This window comes from Choloepus didactylus, chromosome 4, assembly GCF_015220235.1.
Source record: "Choloepus didactylus isolate mChoDid1 chromosome 4, mChoDid1.pri, whole genome shotgun sequence".
Lineage (NCBI taxonomy): Eukaryota > Metazoa > Chordata > Mammalia > Pilosa > Megalonychidae > Choloepus > Choloepus didactylus.
The window spans coordinates 5762698-5781191 of NC_051310.1; the positions used below are offsets into that span (position 1 = coordinate 5762698).

Sequence of the window (18494 nt, forward strand, 5' to 3'; positions counted from 1 at the left end):
GTGGGCAGGACTGTCAGCTCGTCTGGCTGCAGCCTGTCCATCCAGCCCTTGCACAGAGGAGGAAAGCTGAGGTCGGGCGAAATGGTCACCGCTTGCCCCTTATGCTGTTCGTTCAGGGCTTGCTCAGATAGATCAGGGGAGCGTTCCGGAGCCGAGGGGCCCCGTTTCATTTCGTCTCCCACCCCTGCCTGGCTGGAGTCTTGAGGCCCAGATGCAACCTTTGAACTTCAGGGAACTCTGGGCTGGAGACGGTTTTTTTTGTTTGTTTTTTTTTGCACGTGGCTGAGGTTGGGGCAGGGAGCGTGTGGGGCAGCGGCTCAGCCACCTCCACCCGGTTCAGGGAGGCCCTCGGGGCTCACACCTGCACGTGCTGCTCACCTGGGTGCAGGAGCTGCTGGGATCAGACGTCCAAGGCAGCCAGTGAACCCCGTGTCTATCTGGGGACCCCCAATAGTTGAGGTGACTCACCTCATTTAAAGAAAATTCTAATAACATAGAGACAACACAAAATTTCCCATTTTAACCATTTCAAAGTGTCCCTGCCAGGGGTTTTAATTACACTCACAGTGTCATGCTGCCCTCACCACCATCCCTCACCCAAACTTTTCCATCCCCCAAACAGAACCCCGGGGCCCATTCAGCAGTAACTCCCCACTCCCCCTCCCCAGCCCCGTAACCTCTAGTCCACTTGCTGTCTCTATGAATTTGCTTATTCTAGATATCTCCTATAAGTGGAACCATAAAGCGTTTGCCCTTTTGCATCTGGCTGATTCCACTCACCGTGTCTCAGAACTTCAGACCATTTTGCAGCTGAATAGTATCCCGTAGCTCAGATGCGCCACATTGCATTTATCCATCACCTGTCAACGGACATTTGGGTCGTTTCCACCATCGATTCGCCTCCAAGAGCGGTGCTCTTCCTCTGGCTGGGCTGAGGGAGACGCCAGAAGCTTGTAGAAGCAAAAGGCACGTGGGTGGTGGGTTTGGCGGCGGCGGCTCTGGAGAGGAAGTGCCCACCCTCCTGGCTCGGCCTGGTCCCGCAGCAGTGTGGCGTCTGCCGGCCCGCCGTGGAGTGGCCTTGCTCATTGGAGACCACGTTCTGCTGCGTTCGGCAGAGTCATCGGGGCAGCTGAGCCCACCCCGGGGGTCTGACGGCTGAACCCCAGCTCTGCCTCCCACTGGCTGGGACTTAAGTTTCCTCACCTGCAAAATGGGACTTGTCATAGGGCTATCTTCTGTGTTGCTGTTGAAGGGGTGCTTAGGGGCATCTGGCCATGGGGAGCCCCCGAGAGTCAGCTTCTCCTGCCCCAAACCTATGTGCAACCCTGCACCAGAAGGGCTGGGAGTTTTGGGGACCACAGAAGTGCCTCTGGGGGCACCCCTGAGACGTGACAGTGTCAGCGCCAGTATGTTGTGTTCTGAGAGGTGGAGTGGCATGACGTGGGGTGAGTGGGTTCTGTTTTTTATTTTAAATTATGAACTATTTCAAACCTAAAGAAACGTAAAGACAAAAGTATGCCTGCACCACGGCCACTACTCAGATTTAACGCATAGCAACATTTGTTTTAGATTTTTAAAATGGGCTTCATTTTTTTACAGCACTCATAGGTTTACAGAAAAATTGAGCAGGAAGTACAGAGGGCTCCCACATATCCTTCCCCTGCCCCCCATTTCCCTTATTATTAACATCTTGTATTCATATGGCACATTTGTTCCAGTTGAACCAGTGCTGATACCTGATTATTGACTAATGTGCCTCATTTACATTCGGGGTCTCTCCTTGTGTTATGCAGTTCTGAGGGTTTTAACAAACATGGAATGTCACGTATCCACCATTAGATTCATACGGGATTGCTTCACTGACCTAAAAGTGCCCCATATCCACCTCTTCATCACCCCCTTGTTTTAGGTTTTGAAAACATGAGGTAACACGAGCTATGACTAGAGCCTGTTGATCTCCTTCAAGACTCACTGCCTTGCTCCCTGGAGGTGAGACGCTTCTGAGGTTGATTCTAACTTTTCCAGATACACTTCAGTTTCTGCGATGTTTCTGTGTGCATGTCTGTACGTATACCTTAGATATTTGTCTAGTTCTTGTATGAATGGTATCATATGACTGTAACTTGCTTTCCCACTCCATGTACTGTTTCTGGGGCCCGATGTGGTGAGACGTGCAGATCTAGTTTACTCATGTTAGCTGCTGTGTGGAGCCCCTTGTCCCACAGCTCACTCCTCCACATCCCCTCGTGCAGGCTGTCACAGAGCTTTGCTGAACATCCTTGGGGCTTTTTGAGGTCTCCTTTGTCCCTGTGGGAGGGTCCCCAGTCTGGTGTTCTGATTATCAACAGCTACATAACAAACCACTGAAACCTAGTGGCTGAAAACAACCATTTCATCACCTCTCTTGGTTCTGTGGGTTGGCTGGACTCAGCTGGGCAGTTCTTCTGCTGGGTCTCACTTAGAGTATCTCATGCTGCATATTAGTTTCCTGGGGCAGCTGTAAAAAACTACCACAAGCTGGGGGGCTCAAAAAACATAAATGTGTTCTCCCTCAATCCTGGTGGCAGAGGTCTGAGATCCAGGCATTGGCAGGGCCTCTCCGTCTGAAGGCACCAGGGGCGGCTCCTTCCTCTCCAGCTTCCTGTGGTTCTAGGCGCTCCTTGGTCTGTGGCCACATCACTCCCATCTCTGCCTCCGTCCTCGTGTGGCTGCCTTCCCGGGGTCTCTCATAAGGACACTTGCCATTGCACTTACGGCCCACCCTAATCCGTAGTAGTCTTTACCTTCACTGCACCCATAAAGACCCCATGTCCAAATAAGGTCACACTCTGAGGTTCCAGGGGACAGGGGACATGTCGTTTGGGGGTCACCATTGCACCGACACCCGGCCATCTGGAGGCTGCGGGGGATGCTGGGGAGGCCGGCCTCTCCCCCACATGTGGCCTCTCCTGCAGGGGAGCCGGCCCCAGGTGTGGTGGACTCTCCAAAGCACGAAAGCAGAAGCTGCCAGGCCTTCTTCAGGGCTGGCCTCAGACACCAAGGCTGCCACGTCCACTGGCTATGGCGTGTCGTGGACCCAAGTGGGAGGGGACCCCCACGAGGGGTGGCCGTGGGGGGCTCCATCTTTGAGGACCAGCCCCCCACCGGGCTCTAGAGCACGGAGCTGAGTCAGGGGTGTGAGCAGGTACAGGTCCCTGTGCTGCCGTGAACTTGCTCTCCCAGGCCAGCCTTCCACCCCGCACACCCGCCAGCACTGCGGAGAGCCCCAGGGTCTCCATACCTGCACCCTTAAGTTTTCGCCGATCCAGGTGTGAAACAGTGTGCCCTCATTTTAATTTGCAAGTCTCTGATTACTAGTGAAGGCAAGTTCGTTTCCCAGAAAGCTGTCACAAATTACACAAACTGGCTCAAAACAACATAATGTATTATGTTACAGTTCTGGAGATCAGAAGTTGGAAGTGGTCCTCTCTAGGCTAAAATCGAGGTGTCAGCAGGCTGATTCCTTCTGGGGAACCAGGAGAAACTGTGCTCCCTGGACTTTCCCAGCTTCTAGTGGACGCCTGCAGCCCTTGGCTTGTGGCTCCTTCTTCCGTCTTCAAAGCCACAGCAGAGCATCTTCTCACTTCTCTCTGACTCTGACCCTCCTGCTGCCCCCCTACAGGGTCCCCAGCTCTCACACTGGACCCACCAGGTAATCCAGGATGATCACCCAGTCTCAAGACCCTTCACTTAATCACGCCCACAAAGCCCCTCTTGCTATGTCAGGCCACGTATTTCATAGGTTCTGGGATTAGGGTGTGGGGTGCTCTGGGACCACCCTTCCGTGACCACAGAAGGCCAGCAGTCCTCGTCAGGTTTGCTGGTCACCCGTTTCTACCTCGGGTGCTTCCTCGTTCACACCCTATGCCCGTTCTATTGCACTGCAGACTCCGTTACAGATACTCCTCTATGGGTTTCCACGGGCCACAGATGTGCCTCCAGCTTCTGCTGCGTCAGAGCTGGTGGAGGTGGCGCCCGGCAGGGGCTGTGGCCTTACACGCAGCCAGCCCAAGGCAACCCCACTGCATGGGTCAGGATGGGTCAGGGCTGGCCAGGGAGGTCAGGGAGCAAGCCCTCTGCCTCTCTCTTCCCGCCCTCCCAGCTCCTGCTGGGCCCCCATTGACCAAACCCACCCTGAGCCCCTAGAAGAGAGCTCCCTGATGGAGAGCCCAGAAGGGCCCGCCTTGTAGTCAGAGCAGCGTGCGGGGGCTGGCGATGGAGCCGAGCAGGCAGAAACACCTGCGTCTCAACTCTGTAGCATCTTTCCTTCTAGAGAAAAAATTAATTTTAATGGAGTTGTATAGCGATCATTCCATTATGCCTGCTTTCTGTGTTTTTGAATAGGAAAATTTCCCCCTATCCCGATGCTATAAAGATATTTTTCTACTTTTCTTCTAAAACTCGTTAACGGTTGGCTTTTCACGTCCAGGCCTTTCTTCTACTTGCTGTTTATTTTTGTGTACCAGGCAGGACGTGTCCACGATGTAATTTCCTGGCCTGCCCTAGAATGGTTTCTCGGACCTGTCCCCCATTCCCTGCGGACTGCCGTACGTCCACTTCATGGCCCTCGTTCCCACATGCCCGTGTCCTCCCTCTGGGCCCTCCGCTCTGTCTGGCAGCCTGAGCTGATCCTGAGCCATCACCTCGCTGTTCTATTGTGGCCTGGGAAGTCACTCTCCATCCCTTACCCTGGCTGCAGCCACCTGCCTTCTCCAGTGACGCCAGCCTCCGTGCAGCCTGCCCCACAAGCTCTTCTTCTCTGAGATGTGGCCCTCCTTCCTCCGGGCAGGGGGGCGGGGTCCAGGCCCCTGCCCCCGGTCCCCTCAGGCAGACCTCCTCCACTGCATTGGCAAGCGAGGTTGGTGGAGGTGATGCTCTGTCACCTCTGAGGCCGAGTCATGAAGCTGCCCCTCACTGCTGCCTTGTTCTCTCAGATTCTGGCTGACACACCTCGAGCACATCCAGACCACGTGGAGAGACCCGTGAGAGGCTTCTGGCCAAACAACCGCAGCACTGTGGGAGAGAAAGCCTTCGAGACGACTCCAGAGCCCGCTGCCAGCTGACTGTGTGAAGATCCCAAGGGGAAACTGCCCTACTGAGCCCAGCCGGCCCCGGGACCACGGGACGTGGCGACATGGTGGCAACAGAGTTGCTGCTTTACACCCCTGGGTCCCGGGGTGGTTGATTACGTAGCCACGGATAACTGGAACAGGCCTTATTTTTCCTTCATAGCATTTTTTTCTTTTTGCATTTTTTTGCCATTCAGTATTTATCATTAGCATCCAAACCTTGTCGTTTATTGTTCTCTCCCAACCTGAAGGCTCCCTTCAGGCAGCGCTTTGCTAATTCTGTTTCCCGTGGAACAGGAACCTGGCTGACTTATTTTAGGCCTTGAGTAAATACTGTCAAAGGAATGAGTGAATGAATGATGGCTCCCTGGTTCTTTCTTTTCAAGAAAACGCTCTTGGCTAATCCTGCTCCTTATTCCTCCGTGTGAATGCTGGGAGGAGCTTACATATCTCCTGCCTTGGGATTTTGCCTGGAATTGCATGGGATTTACAGATGAATCTGGGGAGAACAACCCTGCTCAAACTCTCACAATCAGTAGAGCTTCTACGTGGAATCCTGTGTGGAGCCCAGTGTAGTTTTGCCATAATAACAATAATGGGCGTTTGGTGTCTAGTTCTGTGCGGCCCTTGGAGAAGGCTGGGTTGCCACTTGGGAGCACTGTCCGGGGTGCAGTGCAGACAGGACAGGGGGAGGGAGGGGTCACGGGCAGTGGGGGGAGCTGGGGTGGCACATGGGGGCAGAAGTCTGGCCCTGCCCTCACCTCTGCTTTGGCAGCGCTGGCCTCTGCCCAGAGCAGTGTGCTGGAACCAGCAGCCTGAGGGCAGGGGGAGGATGCTCGGCCGGAGAGGGCTGTGGTGGGGACGGCGCTGGGAACCCAGCCTCTTCCTTTGGGTGGTGGCCACAGGGACAGCTGCCCCAGGCAGAGGCCTGTCCCCCACACCTGAGCTCCCTCTCTGCTCCCTCACCCAGCACTCTCCTGTCTTGAAGTGGCAACAACCACAACACAGCCGGGCAGGGCCCTTGTGGAGACCGGGGTTGCCCATCCCACCCTGGGCCCAGGGAGGCAGGGGGAAAGGAGAGAAAGGAGCAGGAGGAGGGAAAAAGCCCGGGGGACTGCAGAGGCCTCTGCAGAGGGCCCTTGCTGGTGGGCACTCAGTGCATGTCTGAGTGTGTGCACCTGAGTGTGTGCACCTGAGTGTGAGCACATCTGAGTGTGTGCATATTTGAGTACATGCATCTGAGTGTATAAGTCTGTGTGTGTCTGCATAGGTGTGCACCTGAGTGTGTGCACGTCTGAGTGTGTCTGCCTGGGTGTGCATCCAAGTATGTGCACTGCACGTCTGAGGCTGTGTTTACCTGGATGTGTGTCTGGGTTTGTGTGCACCTGAGCGTGTCTGCCAGGGTGTGTGTCTGAGCGTGTGCACATCTGAGTGTGCATCTGAGCGTGTTCACTGAGTGGATGTGGTGAGTGCATGGTGTGTGTGGGGCGTGGCATGCGCGTCCAAGTGTGTGTCGGCAGGTGTGAGTGAGTGTGGTGTGTGCAGGCCCAGGCTGGGTGTGAGAGGAGCCTGCCCAGCTGGTCAGGGCCGGCTTCGTGGGGCGCGAGCTGGGCATTCCCTAAGAACCCCGCATCCAGGAGGGCCTGGCGCTCGACCCCTGGCTCAGCTGTTGCCGTCTCGAAATCCTCATTGTCTGTGACCTCGAGCGTTGTCAGCGAAGTGCAGTGGGCCAGCGGAGCACGCCTGGGTGGAGGAGAGCGTGCCGTACACGCGTGCCTCTGCCTTATGCCCTATTTGCAGGGTGCGGGATGCCCGTGAACAGGGACGGGGCAACGATGCAGGGGCTTCAGGGAGACGCGGAGCCAGGACGCGGTGCCCAGAAGCCAACAATCCCTTACGCCGGAAACAATGACCCTTAAGGAAGGGGAGCGTGGGGCGACAGCAGGTGCTTGTCCTTCCAGCCCTTCCTGCTCGACGGCTAGCAGAAGGGGGAATGTCGGTAAAAATGCATGTACTGAGCAGTGAAATACAAACGGTTGAGGTGGTTCTGTGCAGTGTTTCCACTGCTCAGGTGAGAGTGAAACGCACATGTGTGTACGAGCGGAGAGCTATGGCCTTGCAATTGCAGTGATTCTGCAGAGGAGACAAAGGCTTATATTTGCATTTAAAACTGGAGAGATGAACCATAGAATTCATGCCAGGAATTTAACGTTTTAATTTTTCATTATGTATTACGACATTAAATAGCAAATAAACATCACACCAAGTTGAGCCCCCTCGTGCAGGGAGGCTGAGCCATGGGCCCCCAAGAAGATCTGCCTGAGGCCAACCCAGGTACCTGTGGACGTGACCTTATTTGGAAACAGGGTCCTTGCAGAGGTTGCCGAGTTTAACAGAGGGCATCCTGGACTAGGGTGGGCCAGATCCAACGACTGGGGTCTTCATGGGAGAAAAGAGGGAGATTTGGACACAGAGACAGACAGACAGACACAGCAGGAAGACATGAGGTGGAGGCAGAGGTCAGAGTGAGCAGCCCCGAGCCAGAGGGCGCCAGGGCTGCGGGAGAGGGGCAAGGGCAGACCCTCCCCTCGGGCAATCTCCAGGAGACTGAAGCGAGTATCTAAGAGACTACCACTGCCTCTTTCCCCCACCAGGGGTTCAGATGGATTGCATTATTGCCTAGCCCCTGCCCCCCAACACACACACACACACACACACACGCACACACACGCATACACACGCACACACACACACACACAGATTTACAAAGGCAAACAGACAGCCCAAGATGTCCAGTTAAATGTGAATGTCAAATAAACAGTGAATTATTTTTTAGTGTACGTATATCTCATGCAATATTTGGGGGTATACTTAAACTAAACGTTATTTGTTGTTTACCTGAAATTCCAAAAGTAATAGGGTTTGCTATATTGTATTTGGCAACCCTACCCCCCTGTCCATCCCAAAAGGCTCTCCTCTCAGCCCCCTCCCAGCATCACCCCATCCCCAACCCAGGGTCTTGCCCAGGACTCACTGTCCCCAGCTAGGATCTGTGTGTACCCTAGCTTCCTGCCACCAGGCTTTTGCTTGCCATCGCCACTGTTTTTGCTGTTTTTAGTTTTATTTTGCTGTCAGAAGAACAATACATGTTCACGACAAAAAAATCATAAGATACAGGCAGGCAGCAAGAATTAAGGAAACAAACACAATCCCACCCACCTAATGACAACTACTGCTGTTACCTCAAGGTGGATTTTTCTAGAACTGGTTGTGTGTGTGTGTGTCTCTGCAGACAATAAACAAGCACATGCACGCTCACCACCCAACTCAGACCCACTGCCCCATCAGCTGAGTTTTCACATCACCGGGGAGGGAGGGATCCTGCGTGTTGGGTAACCTCATGTGCCCTGATTCCCTGTAGCCACCTTGGGAGAGACACCGTAAAGCCCGACCAACCCCAGACCCCAGGGTCCGACAGGCCTGTGGTCAAGGCCGGTTTCTAGTCTGTGACCTTGGCCAGCTCAGTCCAAACACCCCAAGCCTTAGTTTCTTCATCTAGAAATCGGGTGAATGGGAGTGTAATCCCCTAAGAGGGACATTGTAATCACCAAATAAAATCATCCGGGTAAAGCCCTTCACCCAGCTCCCGGCCCCCAGAGCAAACCCTCAACAGATATGACTTCTTACCTGTCCACACAGTGCAGTCCCACGACTTGGACAATCAGTTCCTGGCAGACAGACGGTCATATGGATAATATGAAGGGGAGGCGACCAACTTCTTGGTTCCTACCTACTCCTCTGCCCACTGTTCTGATTGATTCCTTCCGGCAAATTCTTGGAGGAGGAGTTGGGGGGGGGTGTCAAAGGTAGACGCTGGCCCTTGCCCTTCTGATGGCGGCTGGATGGACGTGCCCGCCCTGGCCGCCTCACCTTCCCGTCCAGGCGTGGCGGGAACCCTGAGCTAGGGCCCCGGGCTCTGCCGAGCTGACCCTCCTGCTGCTCTCGGCCTCTCCTCTCCGCAGGAACTCCCTCCTGCCCTCCCAGCACCCAGGGCCTCTGCTTTCCCGCCTCCGTGGCTCTGCCCCAGCCCGGTTTGCTCTCCCTGGGGAAGGCTCCTGTGTCTTCGAGGGCCAAGGAAGAACTCTCGATGCGCTGCCTCCCCTCCCTGCTCCAGGCTAAGGACAGGGGCCCGGGAAATCAGAAGGCCGAGGGCGATGGAGATGATGAAAAGAGCAGTGCCACGTTAACCCTCTCCTCCCCACAGACTGGACACGGCGCCTGGCACACATGGGCGTGCACGCATGGACCTGCCCGGACTTGAGGGCTGGACGGGCACAGCGCAGCGGGCAGGGCACAGGGAGCAGGGCGCGTGTCTGCGGGTGGCCGGGGGCGGGCATCAGGCTGTGGGTGCAGCACCGTCCCTTGTGGAGAGCACACCGTGGAACCTCGCACGCGCCGGTCAGCGTGCCACACGGCCTCTGCACAGAAACACCCAACAGTTATCAGGAGATCTCGGGGATGTGGGAAGGAGGGGGCGCTTGGGTCGTGGCTTTCAAAGATTTTCTAAACATTCTTGATCCCTTGGGAGAAATACATTTCACTTCAGCCACGTGTGTAACTAAATCAAAAATTTCAGGAAACTAGTGGAAATGTCTGCTGATACATTTTTATTGCATTTTAGTCTATCTCGGTCTTTCAATATGCTTGACCTGAGCTGATACATTGATTTTATGACCCATGGCTGGGTCCGGACTGGCAGTTTGAAAAACACCACTTCTAAGCGAGGCTCCCGCTTTCAGCTCTATATTCTTCTGTGTTTAATTTTTAATATTGGGAATGGATTGGTGTATTATCTTCGTAATTTTCACGTAAACTAATAAAAAAGAAAGGGTGTACAAGGAAAATATAAAACAATAAGAATCAAATAGATTTTCTGGAAGGTAATTTAGCAAAATGTGGCAAAACAAACATGGTAAAAAGTGTGCACGTGTTTTGGCCTTATTTCCACTTTAAGAAATGCACTGGGAGGGTGGGTGGCGGGTGACCGGGGACAGAGCTGCGCCCAGGACGCCCCTCCCTTGGAGCCGGGGGGGGGGGGGCTCAGTCACGTGGTCCACTGGACACCCGGTGGCGCCATTCAAGACAATCACTGAATGGAAAGCGGGGTGCCTGGGGCTGCAGGCTACCAAACGGTGACCCCACTGTTGCTTTTAAATATATAGTTACAAGTGGGGTGGGCGGACAGAGACAAGCCTGGGAGTGCACTCGGGAGTTACCTCGGGCTGCTTTTATTTTTCTTCTCAGGGCTTTTCCAAGTTTTCGGCAACGCGCACTCATTACTTTGATAATAAGGAGAGATATTAAAGGAAAGAAGGAAAGATGAACGGAGGGAGGGAGGGAGGATAAAAAGACAAAAAGGGGGGGGGACAGCCCCTTCCGCCCCGGGCCCGCGCGGAGAGGCAAGGGCCGCCGGTCGGGGCGCCGCGGAGGGCCGAGCGCGCTCCGAGTTTCGGTCGGGGAAGCCCGAGGAGGCCTGGGGTGCAGGCTCCGCAGCAGGGCGGTGGCTCCGCGCATCCAAGAACCCCCAGCGGCCGGCGAGGACAGTCCCGAGCTCGCTCTGCCCCAGCCGCCCTCCGCTGCCTCGAGCCACCGAGCCCGGGGACCTCGGGGCGGCTCCTCCGGGCTCTGCGTGGGGGCTGCGGGATAAGCCGGGGCGATGCGCGGGGAAGGCAGCAATCCCGATGGTGCCAAATTTCTTCTTAAAAGTTATTTTTCAACATATATACTTTAAAGCAACCCCCCTCCCCCAAATTCCCAGACTCAGGGAGTCAGTTCCAAAAAGTTTCCACGGAGGGGCAGCCGTGGGAGCTGGCAGCGGAATGGAGGGCGACAGGGGCGGGCAGGAGCCTTCCCCCTCCCCCCAGCCTGCAGCGCCCCCACTCGCCCCCGCGGCCTCCCGTCCCCATGGTGCGCGCGCGCTCACAGCCAGCCGCGCTCCGACACCTCTCCCCTCCCCCAGCCTCACCTCCCGCGAGCCGTACAGTCCTGGGTCCCGGGCGCTGCCGGAGTGGGCCATGGGCCTGGGAAGTTCGACCGTGCGCCCCCCCGTAGAGTCCCGCTCGGCGCTCTTTCTCGGGTCCCGTCCCCCCATGCCTCTTTTTGTGCTCAAGGTGTCACCAGCAAAGACAAGCAGGAGCTCCTCGTCCCCGCTCCAGGGAGCCGCAGGGGAGGGGGCGAGGGCGCAGATTGCGCGGGGTCGTCGGGCCATGACTGCAGGGTGGGGACTGGGCCAAACTTCCGACCCTCCCGGCCCCACCCCGCCCTGGTATCGGCCCTCCCCTTTTCCCTGGTCTCTCTCGGCTCCTCCACCTCGACCCCCTTCCCAGCTCCCCAGCCCCGAGTTGGTTGGGAGTGTTGATCAAGTTTGGCTGGAGTTTGGAGAAGCGGAGGAGGGGCAGGAAGTGAAGATGCCCTGGGCCGGGGGGCGCACTGCGCGCCACCCAGCGCCCCGCGGTAGAAGCTGCTGCTAGAGTGATGGCGCCGCGTGCCCGCCGTCCTTCCTTCCCCTGTCGCCCCTCCTCCCTCTGTCTCCCCGCCCTCCTCCAGTGCGCGCTTTGCAGGTCGTAACTCCCCTCCCCCCGCGTACCCCAACAGCCATGCGGGGGGAGGTGGTGGTGGGGAGACCGTTTTGCAGGTGCAGGAAGGGACGGGGGAGGAGACAGGTGCCGGGAAGCGCCCGCGGTGGCCGGGAGCAGAGCTCTACCTGGTCCAAAGCCCACCCCCTCTCGCTCTCCACCCTGTCTCCAGCCTCAGGCCGCCGGAATATCGGGGAAGTTAGACGGGCGGCTGCAGGGGCAGCTGTAGCTGTTCTTACGTGTGTGTGTGTGCGCGCGCGCCGTTCAAGTGAGGACCCCCTTCCTCTCCCGCCTCTCGCCTGGACCCCGCAGGCTCCATCTCCTAGCCCTTCCTCCACCCCCAACTCCCTTCCCTCACTCCATCTCCCTCCGTGTGTGCGTGTGCATGTGTGCGCGCGCGGGGGGGGGGGCACCGCCGCAGGCCCCTTTCCCTCCTCCCTCTCCCTCCTGCTCCCCAGCCAGTGTAGGCTCTCCCCCCCTCCCAGGGTCACTATGGGGACGCGCGCGCGAGATGTGTGTTTAATTTCTGCAGCTATTCAGAGGGAAGAGAAAATAAAGGGACCAAAGGCAGCCAGAAAGCAATTTACTTCAAGCTTTTATTATTGTAGCGTAAAAGAAGTTTATATACAGGGGTTAGCGTTCGCACCTGGTCCCCACACCCCGGCCCCGCAGTCGGCAGCTCTGCCCAGGAGGCCCCTCGCTTGGGGTCCCAGGCTTTCCCATCTACCTTTCCCTGGATTCCGCCAGCCAAATCCCGTTCTTAGGAACGCCAGCCTCGTTCCTCTCCGTGGGGCGCTGCGAATCTCGCCAGGGACTCTCAAGCCTTCTTCCTCTGGTCCCGAAGCAGCCCCCAATCTCCCTCTCCCACCCCGTTTACGGTGGCTACCTGTAGGAAACCCAGAGCACTTTTCCCATCTCGATTTAGGCGCTGCTGCGAGCCCCCCGCAATTCGGAATCGCCTCGTGGTCGAGACCAGTTAGAGACAGTTCGTCATCAGCAGCGGGGCTCGTGCACACCAAAAACAACAGGGGAAAACTACTCTGCCCACCCTCTCCCTTCCCCCGGTCCCCGGGGGCAAGAAATAGACACAGAAGCAGCAGGGCACTCCCTCCCCGCGCGCATCAGGTGTGGGTGCCAGGCAACTAGCGCGCGCGCGCCGCGCGCCACAGGAGCCCAGTTGCGCTCAGGGCGCGCGGGCGCGGCCAAGTTCTCTTGGCGCTCGGAGAGGCGCGGGGCTAACGCGCCAGGCTGGACACGCTGGCTCTTCTCTCGGCGGAGGGGGTGCGAGAGAGCACGGTAGGGCACAAGTCCCTGGGCACTCAGGTCAGGGTGGGGGATTTAGAAAGACCAAGGCAGTTACAGGCAGAAACAGTTTCAGCCACAGAGTCCTGGGGAGGCGGGGTGTGGGGAGGAGGGGAGCTCTCAGGTGGCTTGGCTGAGAGCGCAGACTCAGATGGCGGCCGGTGGCCCTGCGTAGCCATGTCCCTGGGGCCTCGCCAAGTTTGACTTGGTGTGAAGGTTTGCACGCAGACTTCGAAGGCTCGAAGTCGCAGCTCACCAAGTTCAGTCAACTGTTCGTTATTTACACCCGACGGGGCTGAGCGCCATACAGCTGCTCACTGTAGCGCTCCAGCCAGGTGCGCAGCTCGGAGACCTGGTAGCCGTCGGGGCCACGGCCGCCCTGGTACATAATGGTGCCACTCTGGATGACATAGAGACGCTCGAAGTAGGCACCGTAGGCCGAGCTGCTGGAGTTGGCCATGGTGTCGAGGACCAGAACGCAGCCGGGAGCCCCTTGCTGCAGTATGCGCGCCGCGCTGACCCGGTCCTCCAGGCTCTGGTGCTGCGGGATGCTGTAAGGGGAGTCCGTGGTGACCCAGCCGTCGGAAGGGTGCGCTTCCTCGATGTAGATGATGAGGAAGTCCACGTCGCGCTGGTACTTGGTGACCAGGCGCTGGAAGGCGCTCATGCGCGCCATGAACGGCGGTCAGGTGCAGCTGCCGAAGTTGAGCACCAGCGGGCGGTTCCCCCGCGCGTAGTCGAGGATGCGCTGGCTCTGGAAGCCGTCGGGCAGCACCACCTCCGAGTTGGGAGCCGGCCCGCCCTCGTGCGCCTGCTTGAAGAAATCCAACTTCTGCCCGTGCCACACCGCCTTGAGCGACGCCAGGGTGCACAGGCGGTTGTCGTCGGACACGCAGATGGGCGGGTCGTCGGGGGGCACCTCCTCGCCATCACTGTTGAGCTCCACCTCGGTCTCGGGCTGGCCCCGGCGGCGACGGCCCAGGAAGTGCTTGCGGATGCACAGGAAGTCGAGGAGCCAGAGCATGAAGGCAGTGCCGAGGAAGCGCGGGAAGAGCGCGAGGCACGAGGCGGTCTGGGCGCAGAGCCTCAGAGAGTGAAGCAGCAGGGAGCGGAGCATGGTGGTCGCAGCCCCCGAAGACCCCTGGGCCCCGCCGCCCTCTCCGGCCACCACTCGCGGGGCGGCCCGGCGAGGCATCTGGGTTTCGGCGGTGCGGGGAGCTCAATTTATAGCCGAAGCTTCAATTGGCGGGAGACTCCACCTCCGGCCGGGCCCGCCCCCTTGCAACTTGAGCCCGGAGGGATCGCCCCGCGGCCCGGCCAATGCCCTAGAAATCCCGGGCCGGGGGCGGGGCGGCCGGGGGCGGGCCGGGCCCCAAAGCTGATTCTCGGGGGCGGGAGAGGAGGGTGGCCCCCGGCCGCCGCTGCCGCGGGGGACAGGGAGCAGGGCCCGGGCGCCAGCCGCGGAGGGCCTCCCGACAGCGCGAGAGCTGCGCGCGGCCCTGGTCCCCGCGGCCAGACCCGGCCCGCGTCCCTCTCGCTGCGCACCTGAGCTGGTCCCCCGGCCAGCGCCGCGCCGCGCCGGAGCTCCCGTTCGCTTCCCGCGCGCCGCCGCCAACGCCGCCCACGTAGCCGCCGCGCGTGAGGGGCCGCTGCCCAGGTGCCGCGGGAGCCCAGGGCCGCGGCCGCCGCTTCGGGGGCCCGGCTCCCGCCGCGCCGGGGACGCGGGGCCCGCGAGGAGGCAACTTTGGGCCCCCGCCGGCTGCCCTGCTCCCCCGCGGGCGCCGCTCGCCTCCCGGAGCCCGCGCCCAGCCCGTCCGCCCGCCTCCCGCGCGCGCTCACACTCGCGACTCGCACACGGCCGCCCCCCCTCACCGCCCCGCCACGCGCTCCGCGCCCCCCGCCGCTGCCGGCCGCCGCTCCGGGCCGCCCCAGCCCGTGCCGCCCCGGTCGCGCCCGCCCCGTCCCATCTCGTGCCCGCTCGGGGCCGCAGTTCCCGGGTCAGCCGCCGCCGGAGCCCAGCGGGGAGACGCGGAGGGCAGGGACCGCGGGTCCGGTGAGTGTCGGGCGCGGGGACACCGGGATGGCCGGGGAGAGTCGCCTCGCTCTGCGCCCCTAGCCGAGCCCCGAGCGCCTCGGGCGCGGGGCAGCGGGCGCGGGGCGGCGCCGGCCCGGGCGGCTCTCCCACTAGGGGTAGCTGTTGCCTGAACGCCGCAGCGCTCCCCTCTCGCCGCTCGTCTCGCCCGGCGCAGCCCCGGCTGCCGGGCGCACCCGTCCCGTGCGTCCCCGGACGTTGCTCTGTGTCCCGGGAACTTCGAGACTGGAGCGCCCGAACTGACAGCCACCTTCACCGACCGGAGCGCGGCGGCCCGACTCCCCGCGGAGGCGCCAGGACGCGCAAGTGCGTACTTTCAACTGTGAATGGGGGGGGTGAGGCTTCTAGGGGTGCGGGGAACCCCCTCCCTCCAGCTCTGTGGGGCCCTCGCTGGCCCTGCCGCCGCGTCCGAGACCTTCGGGTCCCTAGCTGCGCGAGACGCGGGGCCGGGGACTCGGGCTCCGCGGCAGCAGGGCCGGGGACGTGCCTTGACCTGGGGCGCCCCAGAGCAGGAGCAAGCCCCGCTGCGCCTTGGTCCGCCGAGCCCCACGGGGTGCGGCCTGGGTCCCGTCGTGAGCGGTCTCCCGTTTCCCCCCCGCTCCGGGAAGCCGAGCCCCCATCGGAGTCGCGAGGACTTGTCCGGGGCGGCGGGGACTGAGCCCGAGTCCCGAGCCGCCGCCGGTGTCCCGTGCGCCGCCCGCCCTGGCAGCCGCCGCTTAACTTCTTCCCCGGCCCGAGGCAGCGCCCGCGCGCGGGGCGGAGGTGGGCGCCGGCCGGGCCGCCTGGGGCGAGGGCGCAGCTGCTCTGGGCGGCGAGGGAACGTGCCGGGAGAAGCCTGCCTCGGGGATAGCGGCCCCCAGCCCGGACCCAGGCGGCCGGACCCAGCGGGCGCGTGGTAGACGCCTCGCCTTGGGCGCGGGTCCTTGCTCCGGCTTAGTTTTCCTGGCCCTGGCTGGACCCTGTGTCCCGAGAATGTTCCCCTCTGGACCCGCGGTTCCAGCAGGTAAAGCCTCCAAGTGTGTGTTTGTGTGTGTGTGTGTGTGTGCGCGTGTGCACGCGCGCGGAGCCCGGGGTGCGCGACTGTGGCCCTTTCTCTCCCATCTGGGGCGGTTTCTCTGCTGCCTGGGGCAGGCGCGCTGGGGACTGCAGAGTTCCGGACTTCCCCCAGAGGGAAGCCGGCCTGATCGCCCTCCCCTGCTCTTCTCAGCACCCCCAAACAACCCTTCCTTGCCCAGGGTAGGGGCCTTTCCCTGGGCTGGGGAATTTTCTGTGAGCCCAGTGTGTGTGTGTGTGTGTGTGTGTGGGTGGTCCTGCTTGTCCCCCTCTGCAAGGAGCCTGCGAGCTAGCAGGTCATCTCTCTGCCTTGCTTTTGGTGGGGAGGGAAGCCTCCTACTTAGCAAGTCTGTGGGAGGAGGTTTGGGGGGCCTGGGGCTGCTCCTTCCTGGGTAGGGGCTGGAGAGGGTGGTGGGGGGAGTCCCACTTTTCCTTGAACAAATTCTCCAGCCCTGATTCTTTGAATTCTGGGGGTGCCAGTCTAGGGCCCATGTCCCTGCCCCACCCATGCAGGAGTTGGAATGAAGCCACAGGGCCGTGCCCCCCTTCCCCATTTGTCCCCACATTTAGTCACAGAAAACGGAAAAGCCACGTTGGGCTGGGAGAGCTTTCACACTGCCTGGGGTCTGGTGGTGGTGGGGTGTGTGTGGAAGGAGTGGTCGGGGGCAGAGGTAAGGCTGGTCCCTCCAGCCCCCCTCTCTGGGCAGCACCCGGACCCCTTCTCCCCCCAGCCCCAGGGATGCCCGGGAAGCAGCTCTTGTCGTTTGCGATTTCAGTTGCTCTGCAGCATCTGTTGCTGTTCCTCGGGCTGACAGGCTACACCCAATACCTCGGGGTTCCACACATCGGACGCAGAGCTCAGGCCCGTCCAGCTCCAACGGCCACTGGTGCAGGTGAGGTCAGATCACGGGGCCAGTGGTACTGCCCCACCTCCCCCGGGGACGCGGAGCCGGGCTGGGTGACTGCACCAGGGCTCTGCCCCCCTGCCCTTCCCTTCCTCTCCTCTTCTCCTCCTAAACCCTCTCTCCTTCTCCCCCTTTCCTGCAGGCAGCTCCCAAGCTCACCACAGAGCTGGGGCCTCCCTTACCCACTGCCCGTCCTGGCCTGTCCAGGATGAGTGAGAGCCCAGGCCCAGGCCCTCCACCCCCAGGCCCCAGAGCAGGACTGGCCTTGCCCAGGGCTCTGGGCTCCAGTAGGCTTGGCAGGCTCTGTTTTGGGGGGACCAGAGTGGGAGCCAGGGCTGCTCCCCACCTGGGGCCTGACCGGGCCTGGTCCGTCCTCCCCCTCTTGCTTCCTGCCTGCCCTGTTGCAGCTCCAGCAGAGGGCGGACAGGGGACAGGAAAGCAGGGAAAAGCGGAACTGGGTCCATTTGGCATCCAGGAGCCACTTGGAGAGCGGCCAGGGGAAGGGATGGGCGAGGGCTGAGCTCTGGAGGGCCTCTCTGCTCCCAGACCGCTGTCACAGGGTCCCATTCTCATGGCACCGTCTTCTCATGACAGGGCAGGGCTGGCGGGCCTTGGCCTCGGGCCCTGACACCCCTGCCCCTCCTCCCCCCACTCATAGCCCCTGTGGCTTCCTGATGCAGTGGGGTTGGCCTGGAGGTTCTCCATGCTGCCCTGCAGGGAGGACTCACCACAGCTTTAGGAGGGGCACACCTGGGGGAGCGTCTGCAAGAACTGCAGGTGTGCGTGGGCTCTGACCTTGCTCAGCCTCGTTGTGACTGGCTCTGCTGGCCTCAGCCTCCCCCAGTCCCACTGGCCCCTTGATACTCTGGGAACCCCCAGGTGCTCTCCTACCTCTGAGCCTCCATTTGTGCTGTTCCCTCTGCGCTTTCCCCACCTCCTTGGTGGCTCCCTTTCCTCTTTCTCCACTGCTGCCACCTCCACCCGGAGATGGCCCCTGGGTCTGGCCTGCCCCACCCTACACAGGGAGCCGAAACCCTGCAACCTGCCCGCTCAGCCCTCCCCCATGGCTGCAGCCTCAGCAGCGAGTGTTTTCGTCTCTACCTCCCCCTCCAGACCCGCCTTCCCTGCCGGCCCAGCTGGGAGCCTCTGCGGCGGCTAACTGGAACCAGGCACCCAGGAGGCGCCCAATAAACCTTCGTGAAAAGAATAAACGAGTGCAGTGTGGACTTACTGAAAACTCCTCGTTCCAGGAGAATTTCAAGGCGTTTCCCGCTGTCCTGTGGCCCGCCCGCGGCAGCGAGCCCGGTGGGGGCGGCCGGCAGCGGGGGCCCGGGCGGGTCTGTGTGGACCGCGGCCGCGCACAGGCTGGAGACCCTCGTGGGCGCGGCGTCTGCCGGGC

At 60.6% G+C, this 18494-nt stretch overlaps 1 protein-coding gene across 1 annotated transcript; it reads right to left on the reverse strand.

Annotated features, from left to right (window-relative positions):
- Positions 1 to 12335: 12335 nt before the first annotated feature.
- On the reverse strand, positions 12336 to 14240 carry DIO3 (iodothyronine deiodinase 3). Its single transcript, XM_037835238.1, has one exon. It carries the CDS (start codon positions 14238 to 14240, stop codon positions 13326 to 13328), a length of 915 nt encoding a protein of 304 aa, XP_037691166.1. The 3' UTR covers positions 12336 to 13325.
- Positions 14241 to 18494: the final 4254 nt, after the last annotated feature.